Here is a 22,336-nt window from a genome sequence, read left to right as displayed (position 1 = left end):
TAGTATTGCCTGATTTTAACGGCCCTCCCACATTCGAAGGAAAAACAACAACAAAAACTTGAGCTCTTTTTTTTCCAGAATGAAATTGTTTTCATCTTTCCATGACAGGGGCAGTAGGTAGAGCATATCACAGTAGATGCAGTGCATTAGATAAATGATTGTACTAACTGGTTGTAAATGATTGAACCGTAACAGTGTTAAGTGTAAACAGCTCTGGTGATCAACCCTTTTTTTTATTATTCTGTGTAAGAAACAAACTTTTCATTTATCTCATAAATTCTCTCTGGTTGTTTCTGGAAACACTTGCTATAGTAACATCTGTACAGCTTTGTATCTCCTACGTCGTTTCCTTGATCTTCATTCATTCATCATTCTCCTGTCTCTCCTGTCATCATCCATCTGCGCTCCCGTCACTTCCTTCATAAAAGCATCACAGTTTACTGGCAAAAGCTGAAAACTGCTTAAAAGAGAAACCTTTCCACCCAGTATACACTCTCTACATGAGAAATAAAGTTATTCTGAACACAATAATAAAAACACTCACTTTAGAGAAAATGCCATTCACTATCCATATACAGAGCTCATCTTGTTTATTCCACAAGCCAGGACCATTCCTCAGACTCAACTTCACAACTGACAATAACACAGTAACTGAAAAAAAGAAAATCCTGGAGCTACTCTGGGGTCTGAACTTTTGGGGTCTGTATTATTTTTAAGGTTTGCAATGACAGCAGTGGAATGTTGTAGCAGCGATGTTCAGTCTGTGAGACATGAAGCACTGCAGCAAATCAGAACTGACCTTCCTGGTGACTGCTGGGTCCAGATAACCCTTCAACTTCTGGATGTATGTGTGAGGAGGGTTTTTCACTTGAAATCTTTCCTAATAGAGAAAAAGATATTGTTAGTTGTAAAAAAAATGCAGAATGAACAGACAGGGGAACAACTAAGCAGCAGTATAGTACTAGTAGCATGAATTCCTATTTACGACAAATCTGTACAGCAATTTGACTACATACAGTATAATACGATTAAACATCACTGTTTAACTGATTGAAAACAAGGTGGTATGGAAGAGCAGAGAGCTACCTCATAGATCCAGAGGACTGAATCTATGCTTCTGAAAGTGTTTATGGCTTATATCTGACATTTATACTGGTTTATTTGCTAGAATGGTGACCAAAATAATAAAAAGATGAGGCATGTAGGACCAGTACCCATTTAAAATAATCTTTTATCACACATACCATAATACAATTATACATCATATAAAACCTTTTTTATGACAGTTTTAGTATGGCTTTTCTTTTGCTAGAGGAGGTCAAACTGGGCAGATTTGCTATGGTCCAAATCCAAGTTTGCGATTGCTCCGCTGGTCTGGATTCATGCACACTTGATTCTATCGAACCCTGATGTATTTGCTGATCATCTAACATCATGAATGTCCATGGAGAACACAAAACACAACATGATTTTTTTGATCGTTATTATTTTGGTGCTATTATTGTCACCTCAACTGTTCTGACCCACAACGTTCCCCTGCCACTCATATTACACATGCGACGTGGAAACAAATGATGTCATCATCAAAAACACAAGGCACAGGGCGCTTTACTTCCTGATCAAGTGCGGACCCGAGTACCAGCTGCGTTCCCATTCACATTAATCACAGCACAGTTTCAGTGCAGCTGAACTCACATTACCTCTGACAGGTAGTCTCAGGTTCAGTACCATGTTGTGTTTCCAAGTCCACATAACAGCTTCCATATTACTAACTTTTCCTGTGAACCATGCTCTGTTTCAGAAGAAACTGCCAGTGTGAAACCCCCTGTAATATTCTTGAATAAGTCTAAAAGCATGGTGAAAAGACTGAAGTTATTCTGTCTCAATCCTCCTTTCTCTTTTCGTGATGTAGCTTGATATGTTGATTGCAGCAGGCAATCTTTGCTTTTCTTTAGTTGCTGTGTTTCTGGCCTGTTGTGCATCAGTGTCATTACTAAGCTATTCCTGAAGGATTATGACAGGAAATAAGAAAAATAATACACATTGTAATTCCCACAACAACAGCACAGATATTCAATTGTATTTGGGTGGTCGTGAAACAGCTTAACTGAATTTGTATGTTTTGTTTTCGGGTTGATTCATGTTTTGATTTGTAATGATAGAAAATCCCAAAATAATTAATTTAATTGCAAACATTATGGAAATAGGAGTTGATTTGCCAGTTAATAAAAAAGTTTGGAGTGTTTAAAGTATTTATGTCATGCTCTTCTGAGAATTTGAATTCTGACCATTGGAACAGCCGTTCCTTTTGTTTGGCCTTGGTAAGGACACTGGATAGATAACCCTTGTGTTCCATGCACAATAACAGGAAAAAGGACAGTCCCTAGGAAACCTCAAACCAAGGCCCTGACACATAGCACTGGTGTTAATATATATACACTAACATTTCTTTTTCATTCATTTTTGCAGACACGTTTATCCGAAACAAATCACAAAAGTGGTAGTGCATAATCCAGACCTCTATCTTTCACCTTGGCAGTTTATTCTCACCGTGGTCCAAAACCTGTTACTACCAGTATGAGGTGGTCTGAGTTCGGTTGCACTGGCACAACTGTGCCGTGTTTACTGTAAATGTGAACGCAACTCATGCCCAGGTCCTCTCTTGTTCAACATGAGCCTGTGTTTTAGTCATCATTAGTTAAAGAGGAGATGCCCTGCTGCGCTCTGTGCACATGTGTGATGAAGTAAGATGAACGTAAATGCACCAGGGTTCGATATAATCAAGTATCAATCAAGAATCAAACATGCAATCCAGAGCTAAATGGCTACAAAGTGCCTATAACCAAGTAAAGTAAAGTAAAATTTAGTTGTAGGAAGAAAAGTTAAAAGCACAAGAGAAGCCAAAAGTGTTTAGCTGTAAAGTGTACAGTAAGTAAAAAAGAGGATCAAGCACAGATCCCTGAGGTACACCGCAGTACATGTCTTGACGTGACTTGATGTAGATAGAGATACTGTGCATTAAATCAGACTTGTGGAAATGTTCTTAATTCACTTATTAAGACTTCCATGCCAAGCTTCAGAGAGTTAACAGAGTAAGGCTACATGACATCAGTACTCATTCACGCAAATGTCAATAACAGGCCTGAAATAACTAAAAGCAACCTGGTGATTTGGGAAAGAAAAGCATGAGAAAATGTGTGTGGCTTTGTCTGGAGGCCTTCGGCCAAGGTTAAACAGTGGCTTAGAGGAGCATAAATTTAGATGGATTTATACGTGCTGCTGTTGCTGTGTACTTTATACACATCGAGATCCATGCTTAGTCTGTACATGCAGTCAGGTGAGCTAGAATGAGAGCAGGATTAGAAGCGTGAAATCATACGGCTCACCTGATCGCAGATGAGCTCCCACTTCTTCTCGTTGTCATACTGACGCAGTAACCGGGCTTTGTCTGGAGGCAAATTCATAGAATTCTAGGAAGATACAACAAAAACAATGAGAACAATGTCAAATGCAACAGTTACAGATTATGAACAGAGAAATGTGTGCAGAATATTAAGAGGTATTATAATACGCATTTATTTATTATTCATCCACATTTAGTGCTTTATAAAGACGTTACAGAGTGACACAGGCTAAAGGAGACATGGGGTGACATATTTGTATTCTATTGGAAATTATAAGTATATAACAACTGCGTATAACTATATACCAAGTGCCAGATTTTCTCAAGTACATATAAATCATGTGTTAAAGCAACAGTGCACATGATTGGCTGAACCAATCCTATAGCAATCCTGCCTGCTGACCCTGGACACCTGTGCTCTCGCAAATTGGTTCCTACTGACATTTATCCACCATTCAACCACATTTGCCATTCAAACATTCCATCACCAACAAGTCCAGTCCTTCTCATAACAAATCTGTATGCATGAAATACCTGTAAAATATACATTACAATTTCTTTACTTTTTTTTTTTTTTTTACAAAGCAAAAGATATAAAATAAAATGAATAGCAAATTAATACTGTATAATAATAATATTAACAATAATAATGAATTGCAAATAAATAAAATATGAATCATGTGACTATTAAAAAATTTAAATACTGATCGATAAATTAATATTAATTCTTAACAAAATATATTTCCCTCCCCATTTCTTTTTATAAGTGCACACAATTTTGTCTCATTTTTCTAGGGGCTTTGAAAGCTATTGTGAAAAAAAAAAAGATTTTAAAACATTGGCCTTGCCATGACCTTAACCCTGACTGTCCAAAATGATCAGTGCCACAATGATCGTTTTACAAAACCCTACAAACATTTAACCACTTGTTTTTGAGATATCGAGCTAACAAGAATGTTGGACAGACAGATGCACAAACAGACATGTGAACAACCCCAAAACATGAGACAAAGCTAGCATCATCCAGCGTATGAACGGTTCTGTAGACTGCATACATCTCTATTTCCGTCTCAAATCAGAACTTTGAGACGGTGCAAGTCCACAGTTAATGGTTTTAATTGCTAGTGTACAAGTGTTAAATCCCCCTCATCTCTGCCCTCATCACTTCAAAATAAATGCCACACAAATTTAATAATCGCATTATAAATCCAGCACACATTTTCACAAAGCTGTGTGTCAGTCTAAGTGCAATGCTGAGCTCAGCGCTATACTAAAAATGAGATTCTATTGTATACAGCTCACTTCCTCCTGCACTTCCACTAGACTAAAGCAAAGTTACAGCGTGACAGAGATCTTATTTACAAAGCTAACTGGTGTAATTACATTATAACACATTTATAAGATCTTTTTTTTTATCTTTTTTATCATTTCATGATCCCACATTTTAGTTTTTTTTTTATTTTAAGGCAGGATTTTATATATATGGACGTTTTTCATGATCATTTGTAGAAAACTATCAGATTTACTATTGCTATATTCATTCTGGTAGTGATTGGGATGAGTGCAGCTTTGTTTTTCACAGTTTAAACTCTCACATGTCGAGCATCCACACACATGTTAGTTCCAAACCTGAAAAAAATAAATCAAGCACTCCTTCCTTTTCCGCTCTTGCACAAACCCCTTTTCCCTTCTGCCCTACTTTTAAACATCTGCGCCATGGAACTCCCCAGAAATACTGCAGTCAACATCAACATTTGGCTCCAAATCTCCTCCTGCTCCTTTCCTTCGTTTTTATCCTCCCCTCTCTTTCAGACTTTCCCTCTCTCTCATGCTGCTTCGCTTCCCACCTCTGTTATACTAGAGAAAAAAGCGAGCTTTCTCTTTGCACCCCACCCTTCAGAGCATGAGGTAAGAATGAAACGAATAATTATAATCGAACCGTCCCGCCCTGACACACAGTCTCTCAATCTGACATATGCACCAAAACCAAGAAACAAGAGTGCTGCTTTAAAGTGCGTGTAATCGCTCATGCCCCGCCCACTGCCCGAAGCTCTTTGTAACGTTGCCTCTTTATATGGAAAAATATCAACCATTTCTCATGTGTTTTCAGCTGTAAACTTCTACTGTTTTCCACTGCAGGGCTGGGCATGGGAGCACTAGAGAAGCGATCAGGATGTTGTCTTTTCCAGCCTCATCACAGGGGCTCGGCTGGAGAAAAACGCCACATGGCATTTAAGCATCAGCAGATGAGCTTGCCTGAGCTGGGCTACGCCAAGCTTCAAGGTTACGTGGATATGGCCGCGTTTTTGTCCTACCATTTACAATTCGTGCAATAAAAATGGAAACGTTAATAAAAATCAAAGTGCTTGTGAAGTGTATTAACCCTTTAGGCTTCACTTTTGAGTATTAAAATCATATAGGACCAAAAAGCATCAAGCATCAGGTACATGTTTTGTCAGGATTTTGTAAATCCACACTGAAGTGATTCGGTGATGATGAACAGTGTCAGGTGAGGTAACACGGTTGCCATGTACACAATGGCAAATCACATGGTCTGAAAGACATCCCAATCTTGAGACAGAGATTATGCTGAGACTGGAGCTGTGTGAATCCAGCAGATGCAGACAGAATCACAAACACACACCAGACCTGTGACCAGTGAGTCAATATGTATCAAGAGATTAAATCATGTCTGTTAGAAAATCAATGAGGAAAGCATTCAGACAAATGAGCAGCCAAGTCCACTAACATGTCCAGTAACCACAAACTGGCCGAAGACATTAACCATCACGTTAATCCGCATAAATCTGCTCAAATTAAGAAGCCTTAATAACGGAATATTTAGACAGTGTACGCGACTTGTTATGTTTGGAAATCAGGATGAAGATCAATATCCATAATGTAGTTTACAGAAGAAGAAAAGGATAACTGTCCACTGCTTGAGCGTAAATCTAATCTCGGGTACGGTATTTAACCGAAATAGTGAAATGTATTTCAATTACCACAAATTATAAGGAAAGTAGAGAAGCTGAACTTCTGACCTGGCCTTCAACTCAGGACACAGATGGAGTGGGAGACAGAAAGAGAGGGAAAAACAAGCAAGGGAAAATGAAAAGGAAAGAATGAGAAGGCTACTAGTCCTTATATAACACCAAAGCAAACACAAACCATTGGTCACTTTACAAACCAGAATGACTAATGAACCTGAATGTGAATTATACAAACAGAAAAAAGGGATGTTTTAACATAACATACAGTCTGGGTCAGGCTTTACCTTCACATCAATCTGTCAACTCTGCGTTACCTGTATTTTAACTGGCTCGTAGTGGTCAGCACCAACCTGCCTGAGCTCTCGCTGCCTACAATTATATCATTCCTGTTTAATATAGAATACAAAATACAAGCCAGAGAAAACTACACAGCGGCCATAGGTGGTAATTAAATAAAAAATGATTGCTCTGAAGTAGTTCGCAAGCTGTTTTTATTCTGACTAGCAATAAATTCTATGTTGAATCTTTGGCGTTATGGCATCCATGTTGCTTCATATTCAGAGATAATCATCTAGAAGCATGCTGAAACAGACTGTGTATAATTTTGCATGTTTCTGTATTAACTGTCCTTCTAAGACATTTATGTATAGTCTGGTAACTCTCTACATGTTCCAACACACACACATACTTCTTGCTAATGGGCTCCTAAGCAAGCTTTGGTACATGTTCAAAAAAAAAGGCTGCAAGGGTGTTTTAATCTTGTTATGTGTGCCTCCCAAAATAAAAACGAAATTACAGCACAAACTCTAAAACTCTAAGGCTACCTCTACACTAATCCAGATAAATTTGAAAGTCTAAAAACGCTCCGTGTCCACATTGTTGTTTTCGAACCGTTTCCCATAAGTTGGTCATCCACACTGAAACATCTGAAAATGCTTACGTCCCTGTACTGTGCATGAGTAAAGAGCAAGACGCTTCGACCTGCGTCTTTTCCGCCTGCCATTTATTTACTTTCTGGCTCTTTGAAACGCCGCGGCAATATGTTGAGGATAAGCAGCGAGTTTTTAAAATGGACCGACAGTGAGGTGGAGTTAAACCTTTTCATTATTGTACAGTACACAAGCAATAATTTCACTTAGTGCCTAGAAAGGACCAAACAACTCTGTTTAAAGGCACTATAATAGGTGAGAAATAATCTATTTACTAGCTCGCTGAACAGGTAAGTAAAAGCCTAAGTGTGCTGCTGGTCTCATGTTGTGGTTGCCTGGAAACGGAGCAGGCTAAAAAGTGGTAGCTAATGTAATATAGTAATGTATGGTGAGTTAGTTTGCTGGCTAAGTGGATTAATACAGACTAAGGGAAGCGAAATATGATCTTCGTCCTCTTCAAACAAAGTTTCTAATGTTGCACATTGTGTTTGCAAGCAATGTTCAGCATTGAGCGGTGGTGTTCTGTCCTCACATTACAGATAAAAGATAATATTGGAGTCTGGATAGTGTCTTGGCAGCATGTTTACCTGGGAAAGTGACTACATGTAGTAGCCAGGAGATTTATACGATGACTTTTTATTTTTTTGCTTGATTTTTTCTGTTTCTCCACAAACCATGTTCATCCATGCACACTAATGCACATTATTCAAACTGGTGTATACACAACCGTATCGTGTTTCAGCAGGTGTGTAGTTTCAGCAAACGGCGGGATTCAGAAGCTTGTGCTATAGTTACAGCAGTGAGGTTTTTGCTCATCAACTATGAATGAAATAAATCCATAGCACACAAAAATCTGCTCGTTCCTGGAGTTCCTAATGAATTTTCCACCCTGGTATAATTATGCAGTGTTGGTTATATCTATATGAAAGTTATGTAAGTCTCCATTATTGAATATTTGATAACTTCAACAGAAGAAAATTCATGTTGTAATGAACTCAGTAATAACTCTGATGCTCATACTCTTTAGGGATAACTCTTTAGAGATAAATATCCATTTATAATTCGAATTCTGAATTTTTAGATTCCTGTAAAGCTGCTTTGTGACAATGTCCACTGTTAAAAGCACTACACAAATAAAATTTCATATCAAATTCAGTATTTAATTCCCGTTTTTCACTTAAATCAAAACTAGGCCTTCAATAATTGCTCAACATCTTCCCAATAAGCAACAAGAGATTTTAACAGTAAAAGGTTTATATTTAACATATCTTTCATTAAAGTAAAATAATGGTATATAAATTGTGTTTGGAGACTTATTGTAAGTGATGTTCTATGCAGTGAACTCAAGGTTACAGACAATTTTATTGTTCAGTGCCACGGCTGATTTTTTCCTCTTTCTGACTGCATGATTTAATGACATGACAGGAGAAACATGACATGTCTGAACTTCATTTGCTGATTTGGGCAAGATCACAGACTAAGGTAATGTTAACTTAATGAATGAGAGGATTTCATTGCGAAAATATTTCTGAGAACAGCTCTACCTTGGAAGCAGAATTAAATTCATCTATTTCAATAGCCAAAGGGTAAAGAGAACTCTTCAAACACTGCATTCACTCCAGAGCTAGTGACAAACCTATATTCGGTCCTCCTAAAAGCACAGATTAACATACATCTGGTGTGTTACATTACAACTGAAAATAAACACATGGAGACAGATTACCAGGCCTCACACGCCATGCCCACAAACCACTGGCTGAATGTCTGACGCATATGGTACACAAAATTGGAAACAATTCAGGAATTTCGAAAGTCATCATCTGATTGGTTGGATTTCCATTTGTGTCACATTTCAACGGTCCTCCTGGTGACTCCTTATGTCATGTCTACAACTGTGATGATGATGTTGAGTGTTAATGAGGATCTCTGCCTTGTGCCCTGAGTTCCTTGGGATAATCTCCAGGTTCTCTGTGACTGGATCTAGAGAGCTAGCTAGGGAGCCAACATTATTAAAAACTTGTATGTTCATGTGCTAACTAGCTCTGTATACAAACCGTAATCTTTTTTAAATGCTACTGTTCGCTTGTTAGCTAGCTAGACTGTCAAGGACAACTAAACTAACCTTTATCTGAGGCAGAGCTGCCTTCAAAATGATCTTGACTGGTGAGTATCGTCACTGGCTAACAGAGACACAGATACCTTGACCTTACACATCATCTTACATAACTTCGTCAATGTTTCAGTAAGTTGTGTTTGCTATTCAGCATGAACATTAACGTACAATCCTCAATCAAATGTGACTTTTTGCACCATGAATTAAAAATGAAAAGAATCTGGTTTAAAACATTGGACACAGATTTCTCTCAAATTCTAGCTGCTTTTGCTTTTCCATCTTTGCTGTAATCTTTTCTATTTCCCTTCCCTCTCTCGAGTGAAACACTTGGTTGTACTTTCTCACATTACTGCATTTCCTTAGTGTTTCCTGAGGCGGGTGGAGAGTGAGAGAAGCAGCCAGACACCGTCTATCCCACGACTGAAGAAAAGCCTCCTCTCTGATGGCCAGACAGAGTGAGATGAGAAAACCACCAGGCAAATAGAAGAGATGACAAGAGTTCGTTTAATTAAATACTAGAACATGGCATCAAACCGACTCCAAATGCAGTCTGCTAACATTCTTGGCCTGTGTTCCGTCTCCGAGTTGTGCATACTGAATATCACCATGCTCAGAGAGATCGGTTACTTGCTCCTGGATTTTTCATATTTAAATACAACTGTACAGGGATGGCTAACTTTTCTCAGTCAGGACAAAGTGGGCAAGCCCTAGCCTGGAAAGTTATCTCCAGTTACCCACAATCCTGTGCAGGCCTGGCTGGCTGCGTTAGTTTCATCCCCTAATTAGTGCAGTGCATTTCTGTAATCTGTTGAATGTCTGTGGGTGCACAGATGTCCCCCGGCTGTTTTAGGATAAGCTGTGTAATCCTACCTTCAACCCCCACTGCAGGATCATAAGATAAAGCACATGATGGTTTATTTTTGTGAATTTGGATAATTTGTAGTTTTAAGACAAATATTAGACAAAGGATGTATATTGACCTTTTAAAAAATAGCATTAGAGCTTGTCCACAGATCAATTGTCCATGTCCTATATATAAATTTTTCTTAATATCCAAAGAGGAAAAATGAAAACAGACTGAATTGTGATGAAGAATGTCATGATAATGTGTAGTCCACTGTAGAGTTTATCTAATTGGCTGAATTTTTCCACCACACTCCAGTCTGAGTGAGGTGAAGTGCGGTTTCCACTCAGTGACGGAGGACCTTAATAGAAATGCAATGAGATCATGGTTTGTCAAATATCTATTCCACCTGTAGCATCTGTTAGTGCCATTCACCTCTACAGGCAACGATAAACCTCTCTTTGTTAAAGGTAGGAAACTTGAGCTATAATGGGTTTGTACATTCTGCAGTTCCTGCAGCTTTCATGTCTCTATCTGCCACTCTATCTGTCTTTAATTTACCTACTCGTTCACCCACTCATAAAACGTAATTACTTGTGTCTTTATTGTCCAAATCCTAAAACAGCACCATATCTGCAACTGCATCCAGGACGTCTAGACTACCGGTTCTTTTTTAAGGCTGGTGAATCAGCTGTAGGCAGAACTGTTTTCGGTTTTTCACAGTGGACTGCTTGTAGATCTAACATCAAGTATGTCTGTGTGACATCAATCAACTTTCATGTGATTATGCTCTAAAACTTAGGATCATATTTGGAAACCATAGCCAGCTCCATTTTTTTTTTGCAAAGTTAGTACAGTCTACATCTGTACATTACATACACTACACAAGCCAAAAGTTTGTGCACACCTCCCCATCACACTCATATGTGTTTGATAAACATCCCATTCCAGAGTTACTCCCTGTTGCTGCTTCCAATCTTCTGGGAAGTTTTTCCACTAGATTTTGGAGTGTGTCTGTGGGGATTTTTGTTCATTTAGCCAATAGAGCATTAGTGAGGTCAGGCACTGCTGCTGGGCGAAGAGGTCTGGTGTGCAGTTGGTGCTCCAGTTCATCCTAAAGGTGTTCAGTGGGGCTGAGTTCAGAGCTTGGGTCACCGGAGTTATTCATTTCCAACCTTAACAAACTATGCCTTGATGGAGCTTGTGTTTAGCATGGGAGCATTGTCATACTGGAATAGGGCTGGGTCTGTTAATTCCAGAGAAGGAAAACTGTAATTCTACAGCATACAAAGACATTCCTTACAATTGTGGGCTTGTGGTAATAATTAGGAGGGTCAAATGTCTATATTTCAGCCATACAGTATATCTGTAACAGATTTGTCCATTTTTAAACCATGAACCTAACATTATCAGTGTTTTATCATGGCACTTAAAGCACAATGAAAATCCAGATTCTGAATGGATCATTTTTAAATAGGAACGTACTGTCGTTATTTCTGATAAATCTTATGTGAAAAAATTATTATTTAAATTAGGAATTTTACTCATGTATGGATCCTTTCAAGTCAAAGAAATATAGAAATAGCCCACGTAAATATATTCCATCTAAGTGGACAATCTAGTAAAGATTTTGTTACAGCCTACACACCTGGTAATGATCACACACACCATAGTCCCGACAGCAAGCAGCTATATTATATATATAAAAAAAGGTGTAGCCTATATAGTACAATTCCGATGTGACGATCCTGGAGACACTCCTATTGGCAGTAATTACTTAAGATGTCCTCTGGCAGTGTTTTTTCACTGACAAATGTTCTACCTGATCAGTCCTTAATAGCCTCTTAATAAAAGGGGGAGGCCTGTTATGACATGACAGATGTTTTGTGTGAGGTGGAAGCACCACTCTGAGTAGGCCCAAGCACAGATTACACACTATCTGTCCATGGCTGATGGCTGCTGACTGACAACCTGGCACAGAGTCACCCTGAGGGCATAATGAAGACATCTACACAATGAGCTGCTGTCAGTGCCAATGAACTGTCACTGACAGACCTATTCAATCATTCAGGAGGCAAACTGCTAGGTGGTATTTTTTTATGCAATCTAAAACTAAAATGATGATGATAAATGCTATGCTTTAACTGCTGTCTGGATTACTTGCCAATGTTCAATTGCACTTGTCCTCCAATATAACCTCTTATCGCCTTTTCCAGAGTTTATTTGATACCTTTTGTATAATTATTGTCTAGTGCTCTGGAGTGGTACAAAAAACATGTTTGCCCTACTGTCTTGAGGTTGTAGGCTAAAATCCCAAGTTTCACTCTGGTTGTTCTTGAAAGCTTTCATTACAATAACATATACATATATATATACACATACATATATATATATACACATACATATATATATATACACATACATATATATATATATATATATATACACATATATATATATATATATATATATATATATATATATATATACATATATATATATATACATATATATATATATATATATATATATATACATACATATATATATATATATATATATATATATATATATATATATATATATATATATACATACATATATATATATATATATATATATACACATATATATATATATATATATACATATATATACATATACATATATATATATATATATACACAAACATATATATATATACATATATATATATATACATATATACATATACACATATATACATATACATATATATATATATATACATATACATATATATACATATATATATACATATACATATATATATATCCATATACATATATACATATATATACATATATATATATATATACACATATATATATATATATACATATATATATATATATACATATACACTATATTGCCAAAAGTATTCGCTCACCATCCAAATAATCAGAATCAGGTGTTCCAATCACTTCCATGGCCACAGGTGTATAAAATCAAGCACCTAGGCATGCAGACTGTTTTTACAAACATTTGTGAAAGAATGGGTCACTCTCAGGAGCTCAGTGAATTCCAGCGTGGAACTGTGATAGGATGCCACCTGTGCAACAAATCCAGTCGTGAAATTTCCTCGCTCCTAAATATTCCACAGTCAACTGTCAGCTGTATTATAAGAACGTGGAAGTGTTTGGGAACGACAGCAACTCAGCCACGAAGTGGTAGGCCACGTAAACTGACGGAGCGGGGTCAGCGGATGCTGAGGCGCATAGTGCGAAGAGGTCGCCAACTTTCTGCAGAGTCAATCGCTACAGACCTCCACACTTCATGTGGCCTTCAGATTAGCTCAAGAACAGTGCGCAGAGAGCTTCATGGAATGGGTTTCCATGGCCGAGCAGCTGCATCCAAGCCATACATCACCAAGTGCAATGCAAAGCGTCGGATGCAGTGGTGTAAAGCACGCCGCCACTGGACTCTAGAGCAGTGGAGACGCGTTCTCTGGAGTGACGAATCGCGCTTCTCCATCTGGCAATCTGATGGACGAGTCTAGGTTTGGCGGTCGCCAGGAGAACGGTACTTGTCTGACTGCATTGTGCCAAGTGTAAAGTTTGGTGGAGGGGGGATTATGGTGTGGGGTTGTTTTTCAGGAGCTGGGCTTGGCCCCTTAGTTCCAGTGAAAGGAACTCTGAATGCTTCAGCATACCAAGACATTTTGGACAATTCCATGCTCCCAACTTTGTGGGAACAGTTTGGAGCTGGCCCCTTCCTCTTCCAACATGACTGTGCACCAGTGCACAAAGCAAGGTCCATAAAGACATGGATGACAGAGTCTGGTGTGGATGAACTTGACTGGCCTGCACAGAGTCCTGACCTCAACCCCATAGAACACCTTTGGGATGAATTAGAGCGGAGACTGAGAGCCATGCCTTCTCGTCCAACATCAGTGTGTGACCTCACAAATACGCTTCTGGAAGAATGGTCAAAAATTCCCATAAACACACTCCTAAACCTTGTGGACAGCCTTCCCAGAAGAGTTGAAGCTGTTATAGCTGCAAAGGGTGGACCGACGTCATATTGAACCCTATGGATTAGGAATGGGATGTCACTTAAGTTCATATGCGAGTCAAGGCAGGTGAGCGAATACTTTTGGCAATATAGTGTATATATTATGAGTGTGGCATTGTTGGTATTCAATCAGTCTAAAATAAAATAGTCTAAGCCTTCTAAACTACCAAATGTACGAGTATGACAAAGTAAGCCACATTCAGAACACACACTATAAAATGACTGTTTTTAAAAGCTTCACATAAAATTGCACAAAGTGCAAAGATCAATATTAGCACTGCCTTTAGCAGCCATCATCACCTCCTCTTGATTGGTTCAAAGTTGAGTTCTTTCAATTAGTGTTCTATCATTAAAACCTCTTGCACTGTTGGTCTTTTCTTCATGTTGGTCAGGAAATTACTTGAGTTGTTTGTCATGTGGAGTAAATGATGATGCCCTAAAGCTGGGTCCAGACCAGAAGCACTGTGAAGAATACATCTGTGACCAGGTTTGTTTGTGGTGGAAAAGCATGGAGTGGTATGGCTCTGCAACCAGCACCATCACTTGTTAGTGGAAAATGACTAGCTCTGTCCTTCCTTCAGTCAAGTCTCAAGAGATACACCTCCTCACAAAAATCTCCCTCACAAACAACACTAGTATTGAGCACAGATTAACAGCATTTTGAACATAAGTAAATAAAATGTTTTTGTTTTAAATGCTGAGAGGATTACGCTACCACTGAGCTGAAGACAAAAACAGAGGGTGTCGCTACCTGATTAGTAGTGACCGCCTGACCTTTACTGCACATAATCACCATTTTTATAGCAGCTTTCACTTTCACTGAAGCTTCAGTTGTATACGAAGACAAAAATAGGTGAGGCACAGCTATGGACCTGGTTCAACAATTCACCAAATACACACACAAGCATCTGGGACTGATTTAAGCGGTGAGGAAAGACACCATTATCGCTGTAGTTGCCCTGTTAAAGGGTGTTTAATGGTGTTTAGAGAAGGATGCAAGCTGTGACAGACCCACACAGCTTCGGTTCACTTACCTGTGTAACACCATTGACTGGAAGATATATTTATAACCCTAATCATTTAACGCTACACTTTATAACATGATTTAAGAAAAAAATATTAAACTCAAAGTTTTGGGACAGAAAGTCAGGCTATAGAGATATCGATTCAATTCTGTTTTATCCGTATAGTGCTTTTAACAATGGACACTGTCGCAAAGCAGCAATCAGACATAATCAGATCAGACATCAGACATAGATCGGTATAATCTACAGGACAGTCCACGAGGAAGCATGTTTTCAGTGCTGCTAAGTCTCATAACTTTCTTTGTCCTTGTCCTAGACTCTGGAATTGACCCCGGGCAGTAATCCTAGAGCTAAATCAGAAACTCTGCCTAAACAAAGGAAGTGGATTACTAATAAAGTCTTGTGACTTATTAACCCTGAGTCTCTCAACCGCTGATCACATGATATGCACTGGGCTCCTGGAGATTAGCTGAGAGAAACGTGTTGGGTAGGTTAACAATCCAAACTACAGAGAAATTAAACCTGGGTGCTTCATCCTCATGTGTGGAATGTGACCCTGTCAATCCTTTGGATGGTTTTTATTAAAGCAGTTGTTTTAGGATAATGTTTACTTTTCCCAAGCGCATCCTGGGAAGACTTATAATATATAATAATCTTAACTATTTATGATTAGGTTCATAGTTGTAGCAGGAAGACCCAAGAAGACCCAAGAAGCATAACATATTGTATAACATATTAATTAATACTACATGATTGCTTATTACTTCTATAAGCCTCTATAAAGCAGCTCAGCTTTATACTAGCACTTTATGGACAGAAGAAAACATCAGCTTTGTGAAAAGTTTGGCGAGAAGACACCAAAGTATTTTGTTAAGACTGGATGAAGATGGGAAACATATCAGACATTTGAGTAAACTAAATTTCCTACTTTTATGACATTAAACACAGAAAAGTAAAAAAGGAAATAAGATCACACAATGCCTTGTACATTAAAACAGAATTGTTGTTAAAAATGGGGAGGGGGGGGCAACAGGGGTTCTTTGTGCTTCCTGGTGATTTCTGAGCTGATGATGATTCATGAGATTATCATACACTGTTAGATAAGACTTCACACAATGGTTTGATGTGTAAGTTTACACAGCAAAACTAAATGTCTATACTTGCAAGTCAAAGCATCTTGAATTCGGCCAAACTGACATGATCGTTTTATTCTGAGATTACTATGAATCAAATTTTATTCAAACTCTTTAAATCTATTGTCAGATTTGCTTCTTTCTAGAAGGTATGCTTAAAATTAGAAAACGATCTTCCAAGAAAACAAGAAATTAGTAAAAAAAATATCTGGAAATAGGTGTAAGACTCATATTTGGTCTATTGAAAGCTTATTAAATGAAATTCTAGATAGATTTGATTATATTCAGGATACATTCACATGCTATTCACATGCTACTCTATGCGTCTATTCTGTATCTGAGGTGCAACACGTTTGTATTATATGACGTCTGAAGTCGACGTGTCAGCAGAGAAAGTGGCAGCAAGTATAAAGCCACCCTGACAGATTGCTGTATTGTTCTCTCTCTCTCCATGCAGCACATTCAGATACAGTTGAAGCTCCCATTCACACAGCAGATGTTGCCCCTGGCAAGAGCTCAGGCTACAAACAAGTCCTTTCACCCACACACCTTCAAAAGACAAGCCTCTCCAGGGACACACAGCCACAGTGCATCTGTCTGCGCTCGGCAGAACTGTTTGCTTGGGTCTCGTCCAATGGCCAAAGTGTTTCAGCATCACTGAAGCCCGAGTACAAACATTACAGGCACAAAGGCGAAGTCCATTCAATACCGGAGTGTATTAGGAGGAGTGCTTAGACGATGGCGCTCTTCACATGCTAAGAGGGCCACAGGGCAAAGCAAGGAGACAGTAAAGTGCAGAGCGCAGGGATTAAAAAGCATCTGAGGTTCAGTAACCAGGTCAAGGCAAAAAGCTTAGTGTATAACGGACATTTTGGCATGAACAAATGTGTGTTTCGAATTGAAATACTTTTTAAAAAAAATCATTTGAAGAAAATATTTCTTAAACAATCCTAATAAGATCATATAAGATCATAAGATCTTAATTAGAACGCATACAGTAACATGAATACTATCCCAGTACTCAGAGATACTGAATTCACACACATTGCAGAAGTGTGCAGCTAAAACACAGCAGAAACTTTGTGCAGTCACAATCTTGTGAAAAAAACTGCTTTGTTTCTCTCTTTTCTGTTCTCTGAGGATCCTTCTCTTTGTTTTCGAAGTACAGATGCAGGTCTCTGTGTTTACAATGAAAAACAGCTGGATTGCCTAACGGCTCGATTTGTCAAAGCAAACACCCACGCACGCGTCTGCACTCTCAAAGTGTCTAGTCACGTCCCCGCTACGGTTTCTAACAGCCGTCATCTTGGCCAGCACAAAGAGCCTCCCAGAATGCCCTGCATGACAATGAGGCACGGTGCCCAGTAGTGACGCTCTGGCTACTGTACGGCTGCACTAGGCGAATCGCAGCAGCGTTTCTGAGCTGTTAATGAAGCCGTAGCAGACCATTACATCACCCCACAACTTAGGCCATCCAGCAGACAAAAGAGCTGCCACGTTAAACAATCGAGCTGATGAGAGGCACAACACTGTAGAGTGTGTAGTGAATATAACACACAGGACCTTGTCACATGTACGTTAGTGTTTGTTAATCAGTGTTAAGGACGTCACAATCAAGCGATCTTATCAGTAGCCTCAAGAAGGTGGGTCATATACTTTTATGAGCGCTTTTTTTTTATAATCAATGCCACACAGCATTAGACATGTATTATACTGTGTGCTTCAGAAACAGAAAGTATACCATGCATGCATTTCAACCACTTTTATTTCCACTAGCTTAAAATAAAACAGATGAAAATGTTACTGTACTCTATAATAAAGACACTAAGAGATGACAAGGCCAAGGAAACACAGGCTGTATAGAGTGAGCAAAATAACAACAGAAATCCCAGGATTATATCGAAATAAAAACACACCCCAAAAGAAGGCCAACTACAAACTGCTGTTAAGGTCAAAGCCAAGAATCAGTTTCCCACACGGCAGGCTGCCACACTGCCCGCTGCATACTAGAGCTCTGCTTCAGCTTTTCCCAACCAGCACTTTCCTACACCACAGGCCCTGACTGCACAGAGCCCTTAAAAGGGCACAGCACTGACGCTACTCTCTTCTGTCTCCAGATCTTCTTGCTTTCTAATTAGATAAGGGTGTCAACGTGTCACTAGTTGCTTTTCAGTCAGGGAGCACCTCGAGCTGCTCATGGGTGGATGCACGGCTAGAGACCTACAGCCAGAGCAGAATCCTGGGCTCCAGTAAGGAGCGAGTAGACACCACAGGGTTCGGGTGCTGTGCCAAGGTCCACGCCGAGACAGAATAAAGAACGTCTCTGTTCTTTTTGCTACTTGTGTGGAATCTGACGCTCCTATCAACTCTCTACTGCACTAAGGATCAGCATTGTTCACTTGATTTAATAGAAAGTCAGCAGAAAAATGACAAGAATGCTGTGAGTAGCTGCACTGCTGATGTCATCACTGAACAGCGTACTACGGGAGGCATGTGCATGTAATAATGCTTAAGCGTGACTTAATCGTAATCAAATCGTAAATATGTCTTTTGAAGGAGGCTATAAAATGCAACATTGATGTGAATTCTACCCTCGGTACATACACGGATGGGTTTGCTAAGCATAAAAATATTCTGGTTTGCTGCATGGCATAGCACAGAAACAAGCACTACAATTTCATAACCACAGGCTACTGCTCACATTTATTATACAGCTTTTAAGTGGAACCTCAGCAGAATGCTACTGCAGCATAAAAAAAACCTCTGTAATGAAGGTCTACACTAAATGAAAATAAGGTCGGCTGTGAGAAAGATAGCGAACCATGCGTGACTAAACAAATTTGACTAAAACACCATGGATATACATGCATGTCTTTTAAAAAAAAGGTTTTAGGAATGTACGTATTTCATACACCGATCAGGCATAACATTGTGACCACCTGCCTAATATTGTGTTGGTCCCACTTTTCCCGCTAAAACAGCCCTGACCCATCATGCACTGTGTATTCTGACACCTTTCTATCAGAACCAGCATTAACTTCTTCAGTAATTTGAGCAACAGTAGCTCGTCTGTTGGATCGGATCACACGGTCCAGCCTTCGCTCCCCACGTGCATCAATGAGCCTTGCCCGCCCCTGACCCTGTCGCCGGTTCACCACTGTTCCCTCCTTGGACCACTTTTGATACATACTGACTGCAGACCGGGAACACCCCACAAGAGCTGCAGTTTTGGAGATGCCCTGATCCAGTCGTCTAGCCATCACAATTTGGCCCTCATCAAACTCGCTCAAATCCTTACGCTTGCCCATTTTTCCTGCTTCTAACACATCGACTTTGAGGACTAAACTTTGTTCACGTGCTGCCTAATATATCCCACTCACTAACAGGTGCCATGATGAGGAGATCATCAGTTTTATTCACTTCACCTGTCACCGCTCATAATGTTATGGCTGATCGGTGTATTATAAACAATATACACATGAGCCATCCTTTGCAATCCTTCAAGGCAGGGCTTATTTAAGATTATTTAAAAAAAATACAAACAGACAGTGACACAAAAGATGAATACATCCATACATTTTCTGTACTGCTGATCTGACACAGGGTCACAGGGACCCTGGAGTCTATCCCAGGAGACTCTGGGCACAAGGCAGGGGGCATGCTGGACCGGGTGCCAAACAATCACAGGGCACAATCACACACACACATGCACACAGTATGGACAATTTAGAGACTCCAATCAGCCTCTAATGCACGTCTCTGATCTGGGGAGGACATGCAGTACCTAGAGCAGGGATGTCCAATCTTATCCGCAGAGGGCCGGTGTGGGTGCAGGTTTTCATTCCAACCAAGTGCAATACAAGAAGCAATAGGCTCCCTGTGAAGGTACATGTGCTTTTGAATCCTTTTGAATATTAGTGACAGGAAAAACAGTGTGATTAGAGAAGGATGTTTTTTGTACATCATTCTTGAATCGAGCTAAAAAGAAAGCTGCCTTTTCAGAGGATGGAGTGTTAAGTACATTAAGTTTAAACATTTATTTCACCTCACACAAGCACTGAAATTATTATTAATATTATTAGTAGTAGAAGTTACTTGCTTTTATTTCCAGTAAACACCTTTTTCTCAAATTCAGCACACTCTAACTTTGTCTTTTGTTCATTACATTCAGCATTCACTTCTATTTTTATCAAACTCCCAGGTTGATCTATCTGTAAATTCAACAGGAAACAAACCCATGGGGTTTTACAGGAAAGACAGCAGAGGTGGTTAACAATAGCACTGCTACTGATGTTCTCCTCCTGGCTGGGCTTGTCACTGGTGAGTCTTTCACAGGATAAAGCACATTATTTTAAAGACAACAAATCCTTTCCTTCAGACATAAGTTAGCACCAGGAAAAGACTACAGGACTTCTTTTCAGCATAATCCACTAATTACATATAGACGGATCCTCGTCTCAAAAGCCCAACCATTACACCGGGCGGAAATACGAGTGCTTTATTATCAAAATTTCGGTGTTCTGAATGCCTCTGAATAACTTAGGTCAGCCTACTATGTTAAAAAAAAATGTTAAAGACGTGTCCAAGCAAACATTACAAAAGGTAGAGTCAAGTAAAATAAAAAGAAACGACACAAGACTGCGATCCTCTCGCCACCTCAACAGCTCCTTTTACCATTCCTTCAATGATTTATGCTACTGACAATTTTTATTAACTATGTATAGCGGTTTGGTCGACTTTTATTGCTGTGAATGTGCTTTATACAAAAAAAAAAAAAAAAAAAGTGCTTACTTTTACTCACTAAAGCACCGAGTCTTGCAAAGCCAGACTGTTTATTAAGAGCGGACAGCTAGAGCAAAAGCAAACCAGAAAATCCTAGACGACGGTCAAAGCCGTAAATACTACTGTAACGTTATTTGTGAGCTGTACTGAGGGGGGAAAAACAAGACCACTTATAAAACATTTCCACAAGACTTTTGGGGATTGTGCATGTACATGATGTGCATCATGCTATCTCTATATTCATCTCTCTAAATTTCTTAACATACTGAGCTTTAACGCTATTGAAATCACTGTAAGCAAATAGGGTTTGCAAACACACTGGTTATCCTGCTTAAGACTTTACAGGACTGATCTTCTCCAGCAGACTCTTTACCTAGCTTCCATTCATCACAAACTCTAAAACTGGATGTGTTGGGTGGTTCTCGTCGACCTTGCCCTACTTGGCCTATGTTTATCCTTAATTACACAGAAACAAACCCCAGCAAAAGTGTTGACTAGATTAGAAATGTTCTGTTCTTTGTTACTTTTCATGCTGGAAGAGTTTCATAACAAAACAGTCTTTTCCTCTTAAATCTGATAAGTGTGCTCGTTCTACACCATGCCAAGTACCGGAGTCATGGTTCTTCACCTCGGAGAAGCGGTTAACAGTAATGTTTCTGCCGCTATGGTGACCGCGACGCTGCTTGAAGATATGCTTTCGGGTGAAGATTAGCACAAATGCCACACGTTGTTGCCTCCTGGCCTTGGGGAGATTACACACATGCACCTAAACTCCTCACGGTTACTTCAACAAATCATGTGTACAGGTTAAAATTCTTGAAAGGATGTGATGGCAAAAAAAAAGAAAAAAAAAAAAGTGAAGATTAATAAATTATAATTCACATCTACAAATATTTTTACAGACTGTACTATAACTGGAATTTCCCTTAAAAAAAAAACAAAAAACAAAGAAAAGATTTCCATTTCAGTCAGTCACATGTGAAACAGTTTGTCTTTTATCTTGGCAACAGCTGAAGATCATGAATATGTCTGGTTTGAGAATCAGTAGCAGTTCCAGACATTCT

The 22,336-nt window shown here is 39.1% G+C and overlaps 1 protein-coding gene across 5 annotated transcripts in view; it reads right to left on the bottom strand.

Moving 5' to 3' along the window:
- fmnl2a (formin-like 2a) overlaps positions 1 to 22,336 on the bottom strand; it is a 49,557-nt gene that overhangs the window by 23,168 nt on the left and 4,053 nt on the right. For all 5 annotated transcript variants that reach the window (XM_058390796.1, XM_058390799.1, XM_058390797.1 and 2 more), the window contains exons 2-3: positions 3,387 to 3,470; positions 800 to 880 (exon numbers count right to left, since the gene is read on the bottom strand). In XM_058390796.1, the coding sequence (XP_058246779.1) occupies positions 800 to 880; positions 3,387 to 3,470 (165 nt within the window). The remainder of the gene's footprint in view (positions 1 to 799; positions 881 to 3,386; positions 3,471 to 22,336) is intronic.

The sequence above is a fragment of the Hemibagrus wyckioides genome, linkage group LG06 (assembly GCF_019097595.1).
Source record: "Hemibagrus wyckioides isolate EC202008001 linkage group LG06, SWU_Hwy_1.0, whole genome shotgun sequence".
NCBI lineage: Eukaryota > Metazoa > Chordata > Actinopteri > Siluriformes > Bagridae > Hemibagrus > Hemibagrus wyckioides.
This window is presented reverse-complemented; position numbering and strand designations above follow the sequence as displayed.